Raw genomic sequence first — 12380 nt, 5'->3', positions numbered from 1 at the left:
AAAGGACAATTTGAATGCAGTAAATGAACGTTGATATAAAAACATGTAAGATGAAACAAATACATATGTACATTTAAAAGCAAAAAGAAAAACATCTAATGAAATCTCAAAACTCACAAACACATCCCTACCCAAACATAACCCACACATCAGTCACACCTAAACAAAAATAATCATATAATGCACAATCACATAAAATTCGAACAGATGGTGTGAACAAAAAATGACAGTGTCTACTCCTGTCAGTTGTATGCTTGAAAGCCTTTTGAAAACCTCCAGTTATACAGGCCCGTGGTGAGAAGGACTCTAAACCCATCGAGAAAATTAATTTAAAAAAAACATAATACACAAAACATCACAATTAATCAATCATTGGCAAACTCAAGTTTAGGCTTTGAGTGTCGTCATTTCCGCAAGCACCACCTTCATCAGGATCACAAAATACTTTTTTTTCAGGTAGAGACAAAATCTGTCCAAAATAATCAAGGGTCAAACAAACAATATATCTCAATTGTAAAATGCTACTTAAATTGTGCAGGAGCACTTGTTACCCATTCACTGGATCAAAACATGTTTTTTGGGAAAAGACACCCAGTGGCATTCAATTAAATAAATGTCAACAAAAGAAAGAGAACCAGTGTGGACAATACCCCAGTCACTGTGGCATGCCCAAGCGTGGAACTGTGTTGTGCTCTTGGCTGGAGGTAACTCGGGCCCCCCACCGTCAAACTGCAAGACGTGCCGGTCTACGGAAATACTGGCACGTTATTTCCGCACTGGCAAACCTCTAATGAGGCCCAATTTGTCTCCCGCCACAAAGCCTTCTAGAGACAGGGCCACAAGTACTAGATCAACAGGCTCACATCATTTGTAAAGAATGAGGAGCCTCCAAGTCACCTAACCTCTTGTTCAAATCCAGCAGCCAACTAAAAGGAACAGAAGACATCCAAGGGTCCAGAATTATGGATTACCCTTCTTGCAGAACTGAGACGCTCCTACCATGGTCAGACTGGAATAGAAAATAAGCCTGAGCATGAATAAAAAGTGACCATCGTTACAAATCACTTTCATTACTCTTTGTCACAAGCTATTTGAGTAGTACATGTAGAGGCATTTCTGGTAACATTTATAGCCAATGGAGCATTTTAATGCATATCAGGACAGTAACAAGCTGCATAGTGTATTTATTACCTCAAAGTGTCCAACATTGTCCCAGAATAGTAGGCCACACTTGTCAAGTGGGCCAGTCCTGCAGGAATTGTCCTTTTGCCCTAAAGGCAAGTCCGAGCCTAGGTCCTGTTACGCTCAGGCCTCCGTTGAGAGCATCAGTCACCACAGTCCGTGATTTGTCATATTAGTCCTACCCTAACATGTTGGCCTTGGTATCTGGAAAGCAAATCAGTAAATTGTTCTGAAAAATGCCCTCTAATTGTATTCCATTCTTGAATGTTTTCCCAAACCCCTTCCTCTCTCTTCTTAAGCCTCTATTCCCTACTGGCATTTCAAATGAACTTCGGTATGCAATCGTGCATTACAAACATCCCATATAAATGAATGTATTCCCCCTCAGATGTGGCCATTATCCCGGTGGCTGTAACGAGACCCCCTAGTTCGGGCCTTCTGCTAGGTCACATCCCTCTGGTGGTGGTGAAAGGGAGGCCATCCCGGACCCAATGCACTCTGCAAGCATCTAGATGTGGCTACTCCTGCCTGCCCCCTGCACTGCTGGCTTCAGAGTAGGAAAAAGGAGGCCACTTAACTCCTCTTCTGGACGATTAAATTGTCGAAACCACCAAGAGCTCTTTGAGGTATGGTGGCTAACAATGGTGCTTTGAAGGTATATGCTTATTCCAGTGGTCAAGTCCTAAACATTTAAGTGGGGGGACTCATCAACAAACACAATGGGATGTGACGTCGCCAGAAATTAGCATAATAAGGTGAAATATGCACATTTCATTAAATTGGGTTTGCATAACCACACAAATTGCACAGGACGATCAGCATTTTCCTTTCATAAAATCAGCACACACACAAAACCAAAAGAGGATATTTAATACGAATAGTGTTTTTGAAAACGTTAAAAGGTGCGCCAGTTTTAAACTCTAAGAACCAATAGAGATGTTTTCCGTGGGACTCGCAGTACAAAAATGAGACATTTCACCTTTAGTTGTTTGTTATTTTTCCTCAGGTTATATAGTACAGTGGTGAAGTGTCCGACCTACAAAACTGATGACTGTATTTTGATCCGTGAGGTCGGCTTTAATTCATAAATTCAAAGAGGACATTCAATGTTTCTCATTTTAGCTGGGGGGACTGAGTCCACCCTCTGAATAAAGTGGGTGGACTCCGTCCCCCCACGTGTACACTCGACTTGAGCCCTGCTTATCCCACTGCCCTTTAAGCCCTCATTTATGTCTGTATTTGTTCAGAAGGAATATTTCCAATGAGTTGCTCACATGTACTCAACTCGTGTAAGAAGACCCTTTTCTTTTCACTCTTTCACCTTACTCCTCTGCTCCCTCTATTTGACACAGGTTTCAAGAACTTCCTTAGGCATGACTCCCTTGCTCTTTTATTCGGACTTTATGTTTACATCAGTCAAGCATTGTGCACAATGAAACTCGAGGTTCACAGCCATGTAAGGGTTTCATTTACAATTTGCCCAGGCCACCCTTTTCTCTACATTTGCTACGTAATAACTATACAAGTCATTGCAGCCATTCATAGATACTTACATAGAGGTACACACATGTATGCTTAAGTATAATATAAATAGGCGTGTGTCCCTACATTTGTCTGTGTAGTGCGCATTGCCCAAATTAAAAGTCTTCAGACGCAGACCCCCAGCCTTGAGCTGTGTACACAGTATACAGTATAATGCGACATGCATTTTAAGTTCACTATTCAAACAACAACAAAAAAAGCAAGCCCGCTTACCAGAGCCGTCCTCGGCGAGCACGTCTGCATCCCTCGGTTTGGTATCCATTATTCCTGTGGCCCTGATGTGAAGCTCGCTGAGGTAAAGAAAAGAAGAAAGGTGTCTTTTAGCCATGCGAAAGAAAGCAGGGTGTTAGCCAAGCGGCTACGTGACACTCGCCGATTCCACCGCTTTTCCTGGCGGGGCCAGGCCCGGCCCAGGCACAGACATAAACAAGAGGTTATGGACACAGGGCGACATGCGATGCCTGGCACAGTGTGGCGGCCTGAAACATTAGATTACTGTGCGCCCTGCGCAGCACTCCATTGACGTCTCCTGACTGAAACAAAGCATTCGGATGCACGTGGTTGGTTCTACAGTAAAACTCATTCCTCACCGGAATGCGTGCGCTCCTAGTTTTTATACCATCTTTAATTTTTACCATGAAACACGTAAAAAGAAGCCTAACAAATTACGAGAAAAAGCCAATACATACCTTTTTTACAATGCAGACTACAATACCCTTGTAGTACAAAGCAACTTGTAAATGCATTTACACAATGTATATATGGTAGCTTGTAATACCGTATAAAAGCCTGCAAGCAGTGTTCTTGCTACACGTCTCTTGTGACATCAATGCCTACTTGTAATAAGAAAGGGTCATCACTACTAGTTAAGTTGTGCCATCACAACGTCTGCTGCTTGAACCATTACAGAGCAAAATTCCAGCTGCTGCTGGAGTTCCTGTAAAATAGCTCTCTGTGACACTTAACAGTGTTTAAAATACGAAACTGCTTATGGTTGTATGTTAATCTGGATGCACGTTATTAGTTATTTTAAAGCACAAAATGAAAACATTTTTAGATGCATTTTATCAAACGGTTTAATCTATTTCTCTGCAACACACTAGAAGCTGCACATTATTTATTTAAATCCAAACAGATTAGGCATTAATTGTATCTATCAGCAATACATGATTGCATATAATACATTAAGCAAGACACCAGGTATTAAAGGGGAAGACAGTGTATGAGCCATTTTATAAGGAACAAAATATGTGCTACAGTATGTAAAGAAGGGAGGGTCGGGCTGGGCCATAACATTATCTCGGTCCAGGGGTGTTGCTGCTAGGTCTGGCAAAGATCCGGGGCTCCACTAATGTCGGGAACATTGGGACTCGTGGCTAGCCAGCCTTTTGGTTGTAGCCCCTGAGATTCTATCTGAGGCTACAACCAAAAGACCTGGGGCTATAGCCCCATCAGCCACCCCCTAGCAACGCCTCTGTCTCGGGCACCAATGAAAAAGTGGCCCACAGTTGCAAATGGCAATTCATTCCTTTTGTGACACTATTTGACTAGTACCCAAGGGGGTTTTGTTTGATAAAATGTGATGCAAATTGTGCATTTTAAAGAATATGTATTCAGCAACACTGGTCATAAATGTAACTGCATAGTGAATGAAGTAACTCATCAAACTGGCCCACATTGGCCAAAAAAGTGGCCCACTTTGACCAAAAATACAGACCCACACCAGCATTTTACGATTTTTATTTTGGCCATGGACCTATTGCCCTATAGGCCATTCCGAGCCTGAAAGAAGGTATTGCAAACCACGGAGGAATCCGTGATCAAATAGAGCTTGGGTGCGTACTTTATGCAATACATTAAATGGCCAGTTCTGAGACACTATTAACTAGAACAATCGACTGTTTACAATTGAGACAACTGCAATTCAAATTTATTTTGTACTGTTCCCATGAAGTTTACTGTGGCAAAAACAAGTAGTTGACTTAGCAGTGGCAATGGTTACATGCCAACATTTACTTTTCAATTCGTCTATTGGTGCCCCCAAGAAAAAACTGAATGCCCCCCAAAAAAGAGTGATACAAGGCCACACGAACTGCAAAATCAATTTAAGCAGATGTTTATATTTTTGCTTTTTCGCCAGACAAAATTACAATGCTTAAACGATAAAAAATGTGCTTTGAACACCCGAGTTCATCCATGGTCCTTCTCAGTATTTCCATAGTGTAGTATATACACACACACACACACACATACATATGTACAATATATATATACATATATGATACATTACTCACCGTAATCGTATTTCAGATGCTTGTATCTGCTTAGATTCACATGCTGTGCATAGGCCGACATCTAGTGGAAGCTGCAGAGTATTACAGTTTGTTTTTTGAAACTCGAAAATGGGCGTTGACACAGGGCGTGCCAGTAATACTATCCCTAGTGTGACGTCCACTGTACCCAAGATCCCTCACGCGTCTAGGATCCTGAGATTGTATTTTTTCTGACATGAGGTATCATGAGGAGTAGCGTGAGTACAGATAATCCAAGCAGATAGATAGAAAGGTAAGGCTACAAGCAACCATGCGCCTTCTCTCAGAGGGGAGGAAGGGTGGGTCGCATGTGAATCTAAGCAGATACAAGCATCAGAAATACGATTACGATGAGTAATGTATCCCTTCTGAGGCTTGTGGAATCTGCTTAGATCACATGCTGTGCATAGATTAGCAAGCAGTACCTGAAGAAGGAGGTGGGATGTGAGAAGGGTCATTAGCAAATAAATGTCTTAGAACTGCTTGTCCCACTTGTGTATCTGCCTTGGAATGGGTGTCAATGCAGTAATGCTGAGTAAAAGTGTGAATAGAGCTCCAAGTAGCTGCTTTGCAAATGGTGTCAAGGGGTACATTTGCAATGAAAGCCAGAGTGGCCCCAATGCCTCTAGTAGAGTGGGCTCTTGGCGTGAAAGGCAGAGTTCTTTCAGAGAGTGAGTAACACAGCTGGATACAGTTAATAATCCACTTCGAGATGGCACCTTTAGAGATGCGATCCCCCTCTCTGCCTGTAGCTACGGAGACAACCAGTTGATCTGTTTTTCTTAGCGGTCTGGTTTTATTTACATAGTAGAGGACCGCCCTACGCACATCTAGGGTGTGTAGTTTCACCTCAGCCGAGCTTTGAGGGTCCTGGAAGAAAGCCGGAAGCTCGATGGACTGGTTTACATGGAATTTTGATATAAACTTAGGTGAGAACCTAGGGTGTGTGCGTAAAACCAGTTTGTCTTTATGGACAGTAAAGAAGGAATCCTGCACTGACAGAGCCTGAATTTCACTGACCCTTCTTATAGAAGTAATAGCTACTAAGAAGGCCGTTTTATAAGTCAGGTGTTTGAGACTGCTTCTATGCAAGGGCTCGAAAGGGGGTCCCATGAGCTTGGCTAGCACCACATTAAGGTCCCACCCTGGTGGTGGGTTTGAGTTAGGAGGGTGAAGTCTCTTTACTCCTTCCATGAAGGCTTTAACTACTGGTACTTTCCACCACGAGACCTTGCTATGGGAAGAGGTGTATGCCGACAGGGCTGCCAGGTGTACTTTCAGTGAGTTAAAAACCAATCCAGCATCTAGCAGGTGGAGCATGTATGTAACAATAGTGGAAAGAGTGCAATCAACAGGGTTGATCTGTCTACTCTGGCACCAGATAATGAACCTCTTCCACTTGTCAAAGTAACAGTGCCTTGTGTTTGGTTTCCTAGATTCCTTTAGGATGTCCATACACCTCTGTGGTAAATTGAGATGTCCAAACTCTATGACCTCAGGAGCCATGCTGCCAGGTTCATTGAGTTGGGTTGCTGGTGCACTGTTTGACCTTGGTGCTGGGACAGTAGGTTGTACCAGGCTGGAAGTTTGATGGGCTCGCACACCGCCATGTTGCGTAGGTGTGGGAACCACGGTTGTCTTGCCCACATGGGAGCACCTAGGACGAGCGTCATCGATTCTCTGTTCATCTTGTTCACCACTTTCCTGATGAGAGGAGTTGGTGGAAAAGCGTACGCAAACATCCCTGACCAGTTCATCCACAGGGCGTTCCCCTGGGAGTCTGGTTGGTTGGGGGAACCTGGATGCAAATCCTGGACATTGTCTGTTTTCGCTTGTGGCGAATAAGTCTATAGTGGGGAAACCCCACTGAGAGAAGATAACTTCTACGACCTCTCTGTGTAGAACCCATTCGTGTTCCTCTGGGAGGGAGTCTCTGCTCAGAGCATCCGCTAGGGAATTGAGCTCCCCTGGAACATGTTGTGATGACAGGAAGATTTTCCGTCTGAGTGCCCGTATCCAGATTTTCTGGGCAAGCTTGGACAGATTTGGCGAACGAGTCCCTCCTTGCTTGTTCAGGTAGAACATGGCTGTTGTGCTGTTCGTCCGGATTTGCACTGACAGGTTTAGTAGGTGGGGCTCGAACGCTTGAAGCGCTCTGAATACTGCCAGAAGCTCTAGCAGGTTGATGTGGTTCTTGGCCACTGAGGGAGACCAGAGACCCTGAGCTGTGTGGTGGAGATGGTGAGCTCCCCACCCCATCAGACATGCATCGGTAGTGACTACTGCCTGTACCTCGGATTCGTAAAAGGGTTTCCCCTGTGCGAGATTCTCTCTTGTCCACCAGTGAAGGCTTTGTACTAGTGTTGGCGAAACGACCACTAGATCGTCCCACTGACCACTTGCCTGAGACCACTGTTTGGCCAACCATTCTTGCATGGGACGCATGCGCAGGCGCGCGTGGGGGACCAGGTAAATACATGACGCCATCATGCCCAGTAAACGCATTGCTTTGCGTACCATTATTTGGCGACCGGACTGATAATGCAGAATTTGCAGTAGTATATTCCGAATTCTTTCCTCTGAAGGAAAGGTCAACCCCTCTTGAGTATCTAGGATTGCTCCTAGGAACGGTTTGGAGGTGCTTGGCACCAGGCTTGACTTTTTCTCGTTGATTGAGAAGCCTAACTCGTGGAGGAGGTCGATAGTCCTTTGAATGTTTGTCCTGCAAATTACTGGGGTTTCCCCCGTTATGAGCCAGTCGTCCAGATAAGGGTACACCGGGATTGCCTCCCTGCGGAGGTGTGCAGCCGCCACCGCCAGTACCTTGGTGAATACCCTTGGTGCTGAAGCTATCCCGAAGGGCAGTACCTTGAATTGGTAGTGTCGACTGTCCACCTTGAAGCGCAAGTACCTTCTGTGCGCTGGGAACATGGAAATATGAAAATAAGCATCTTTCATATCCAAGGTTGCCATGTAATCCCCCTTTTTTAGGAGGGGATTACCTCTTGTAGAATAGTCATACGAAACTTTTGGGGCTTGACATACTTGTTGGCAGGCCGTAAGTCCAATACTGGGCGCATTGTCAAATCTTTCTTTGGCACAAGGAAGTAAGTTGAATAAATACCCTTGTTTACCTGGTGTCCGGGACGAGTTCTATCGCGTCCTTTTCTAGCAGAATGGCGATCTCCTCGAGGAGAATCTTCTGATGTTCTAAAGAGTGTACTCTTTGTCGTGGAGGATGGTTCCCGGGACGCTGCAGTAGTTCTATACAGTACCCTGTGGATACTGTTGACAGCACCCATCTGTCTGATGTGATCCCTTCCCAAGCCTGGGTGAAGTTGGAAATGCGTCCCCCTACTGGGGTTGCGTGAGAAGGGACCCTGAACTGAGCGTCACTGCTTTGGTGGAGGCGTGCCGCCTCCCTTGCTGGGGCTGCCTCTGCCTTTACCACAACCTCTCCTATTACCCCTGCCGTAACCCTGGGTAGACTGTTGGCTGTTGTTCCACTGTGTACCCTGCCCCTGGGAATAGTTAGATCCTCTCTGGGAATTTTGGCCACGTGGGCGACGAAAATTACTATTCCCTCTCTGGTTAGGGGGTTTATTGGTTAACTGGCCAAGGGACTTGAATGTCTCGTATTCGTCCTTGGCATTCTTCAGTGCGTCTTCGACCGCCTTACCAAACAACAGATCAGCTTCCACCGGTTTGTCCAACAATGATGCCTGGGTTTCTGCCTTAAAACCAGACTGCCGTAACCACGCATGTCTCTTGATAACAGTGCCTTCTGCTATCAATCTGCCTGCGTTGTCCGCGGCGTCAAAGGTTGCTTTCAAAAGGCAACCAGACACGGCTCTACCCTCTGCGGAAATCCGAGCTAACTGGCCCTTTAAAGGTTCAGGAGCAGAGGCTATGAGTGCTGCGACTTCTTCCCACTGATGGCAGTTGTAGCTGGCCAACAGGGTGGTGGAGTTTGCAATCCTTGCTTGATAGGCGGACGTTGAGGCTACTTTCCTGCCGAAACCATATAGTTTTTTGCTCTCCTTGTCGGGAGGAGCTTCGGACGATGACAAGGGTGTTCCAGCCCTCATACGAGTGTTAGTGACAACTAGGGAGTCTGGCTTCAGATGTCCTCTTATATAGAGAAGGTCAGACTGGGCTGCCCTGAAAAGTTTTTCAACCCTGGGATTGACTGCTCTGGTGAGGTTCGGGTTCACCAGGGACGGGTCTATTCTTCGCGAAAGGGCGCAAGACAAAATAGCATTGCAATTTAAAAAAAGTAATAAACACCAGAAAAATAACATGAGAGAGAGAACATTTTCCAAATAATATGCTGGCAAAGTATAAAAGGTGCTCACCTTTAAAGCCCTGCAATCTGTCATGAAATATTCCCTGGAAAACTAAATGCCAATACGAAACAAGTGCTTGGGGTCTTGTGAGTAAGCGTCTGCACTGGGAACATGACAACCTGAGTAAAATCCTGATAGCCAAAAACCTTAGCATGCTTGCGTACCTAAAAAAAAAAACAAGGGGTTGTGTACGCCCTCTGAAAATAAGTTAGGCTCTTCACCCACATGTGCCTTTTACTTGTACCCTGAAAAGCAGCCACAATCAGGGGAAAATAACTGCACCAGTGTCCAGGATTGCAAACTCTCTTGCCACATCATGGGCAACTACTCATGACTTATTTGCCCTCTGATCATTTCCCCTCCTCATCCCCATGTCTAGCTTTCAACAATACTCTGCTTTATAAAGCTAAATGTACACATACCATAGTGTCACTCAAATATATAAATGATTATAGAACTATGTTAGGCAAAAAGTGTACAGTTGTGGCATTATTCCCACCATCTTGACTGGGAAGCTACAAATACCAGAATGCAATTCAGAAAAAAGCAAAAAAATTGGTCTTTGAATGCCAAACTTTCAAAGACTGACAATAGCACGGGTTAAAAAAAATAATAATGCGGATGCGGTGTGTCATGAGATATTAAAAACTTTGAGAACTCACAATGTTTTGAGGCAATGCACAGTGAGATTAAATTATGTGCAATGGAGCACACACTTTAGTTAAGCAGCGTTCTCCAAGGGGTATACCCCTTTTCGGTGCCATCATTTTGTCGCGGGCCCATTTGGCACAGGCATTCCGCCGCAGCGTCCATTTCGGCTGTTATTCTGGCGCGAGGGATGTTTGGGCATGGCTGACATTGCAGCCACGTCTAAATGCCCTAATGCTAAATAAGATCACAGGACTGCACTGCAACAAACCTCACCACCTCCCACTTCGATTGCTTTTATTTTAATTAAATTAAATTAGTTGAATTAAAAAAAACATACAGCCTTGAACCCTGGGCTGACAGAGTTCGAGGTCCAGCATTTAACCAGTAGGCCAAAATGGCTTGGTGCGTCATGGGGCATACATTTCATACTTAGCCTATAATTTAATATGTTCAATTATAAAAGGCTAGGTATGAAACTTGTGAAAATCCAACATTAACATCATTGTAGCATAATGGTTAAGTGCTGCATCTCAAACTCCTTAAGGCCAGGATTCTCTGATCGCAGTGTTCAGCATAAATGTGTTTTTTTAATTTCATTGTTTCTGTTTTAGAAAAAAGCGAATGCCGTGTGTTATGAGATATTTAAAATTAAGAAAACACATGGCATTCAGGACCATGGACTGTCTGCCATCCATGCAGTACCCGGGACTGACCTTGCTTAGTTTAAAAGCGAGGAAGGATCCAGCCCCATTAGGCCATGTTTCTCTAAGTGTTCTTCTAAGAGGGGGCCCCATATATTAGGCAACATGGTCTTAGTGGGCTGACCCCTTTCTCACTTTGAAACTAAGAAGGGACCGTCCCAGTTACTGCAGGGATGGGAAACCCACTGCTGCTGTAAAAAACCTGCTGTTGCTGTAAAAAATACCTGTTTTTTAATTTGTTATTATTGACTGGGAGACTACAAATACCAGAACGCAATTCAGCAAAAGGCAAACAATTGTCTCTGAGTGCGGAACCTTGAAGGACTGACAGTAGCACGATTTAAAAAAAGTAAATAATAATTCAGATGTCCATTCGGTTGCCCATCCATGCAGTAATCGGGACTGACCCTGCTTAGCTTCAAAGCAAGAAATGGGCCGGCCCATTCCTCTAATTGGTCTAGTAATTTTGGCTCAGTCTTTAGGCAACATGACCTGAGGAGGCTGGCCCCTTCCTCATTTTGAAGCTAAGCAGAGTCTGTCCTGGTTACTGCATGAATGGGAGACCTAGATGTCAACTGAGTCACTGCTCATGGGCAGTGATTTTTAACCTCCCCTGAGTCACTATAGTTATAAAAATATCTTTAATAAAAAGAAAATAATGTAACTGCATGTACCAAACTACACATGCCCACGGCTATCTGTAGTCCTTTGTAACCTCGGATACAGCCACGAAGATCAGCAAAACACCTGGAAATGAAATGGTGGATCCCTGCCCCTCCCAGGCCATCACCAAATGCCCCCCTCATCTGTGCCAGCTCCCCCCCCCACTCCCCAGATGGCCTCCTCACCTCCCCTGCCCTCTCCCTTTCACCCCAGAGCACACAGTGCTTCTGTGACGGAGTTTGCTTTCAGATGTCGACTATTCACGGCTATAGCCGAGGCTACAGAAAGCTTTGTGTCGCAAACTCGGTCCCTGGCCCCCTCCAACTCCCAAAGTTCACTCACTGCTTTCTAACTATCCCCCCACCTCTACCCTGATGGCATTTGTATGTTTTTGTACCTGAAAATAGCTTTTTACTATGTTTCACTTTCCCATAACCTCGGCTATAGCATCAAATATCTCTTGCATCTAGAGAAAAACAAGATGGTAGTCGTTTCATTTCTGAAAATCAGGATCCTGCAATGCACCATGGGAGATATAAATATTTTTTAGAGAAGGGGGCACCCCCTTCTCCGTCACATTTTAAAATAACCACAGCACGGAAAATAAAAACTACGCATGGAGTGCGAGTTAACACTTTGTGCCCAAGTTATTTCGGACCTGATCGAAATCCGTCCAGCGGTTTGGGCCGTGCGCTTTGGTAAAAATTTACCTTTTTTGTTCATGGGAAAATGAATGGGAAGTAGGCCGCACTTTTGGAAGAAAAAGAAATTCTTGATGCTTAATAACTTTTTGATTTTTTTTTTATATCTTACAAAGCTTTGCAGTTTGGAGGGGCCCGCAGACATATCACTTTCGTTATTTCGGCAAATTCTTTATTTGAATCTAATTTTATTAAAAATAGAATTTTGAGCGGTTCCTGTGTGTCTCTGACTCACCTTAACTATATGGCAGCTATCGCCGCCCTATAATATTCCACTATAGA

The 12380-nt window shown here is 44.5% G+C and overlaps 1 protein-coding gene across 4 annotated transcripts in view; it reads right to left on the bottom strand.

Annotated features, from left to right (window-relative positions):
* Window positions 1-12380, bottom strand: part of CRACDL (CRACD like) — a 1245069-nt gene that overhangs the window by 384203 nt on the left and 848486 nt on the right. For all 4 annotated transcript variants that reach the window (XM_069636650.1, XM_069636646.1, XM_069636647.1 and 1 more), the window contains one exon: window positions 2938-3014. In XM_069636650.1, coding sequence (XP_069492751.1) covers window positions 2938-2986 — 49 coding nt within the window. In that variant the 5' untranslated portion in view covers window positions 2987-3014. The remainder of the gene's footprint in view (window positions 1-2937; window positions 3015-12380) is intronic.

Source organism: Ambystoma mexicanum, chromosome 7p (genome assembly GCF_040938575.1).
Source record: "Ambystoma mexicanum isolate Mex_15411 chromosome 7p, UKY_AmexF1_1, whole genome shotgun sequence".
Classification (NCBI taxonomy): Eukaryota; Metazoa; Chordata; class Amphibia; order Caudata; family Ambystomatidae; genus Ambystoma; species Ambystoma mexicanum.
This window is presented reverse-complemented; position numbering and strand designations above follow the sequence as displayed.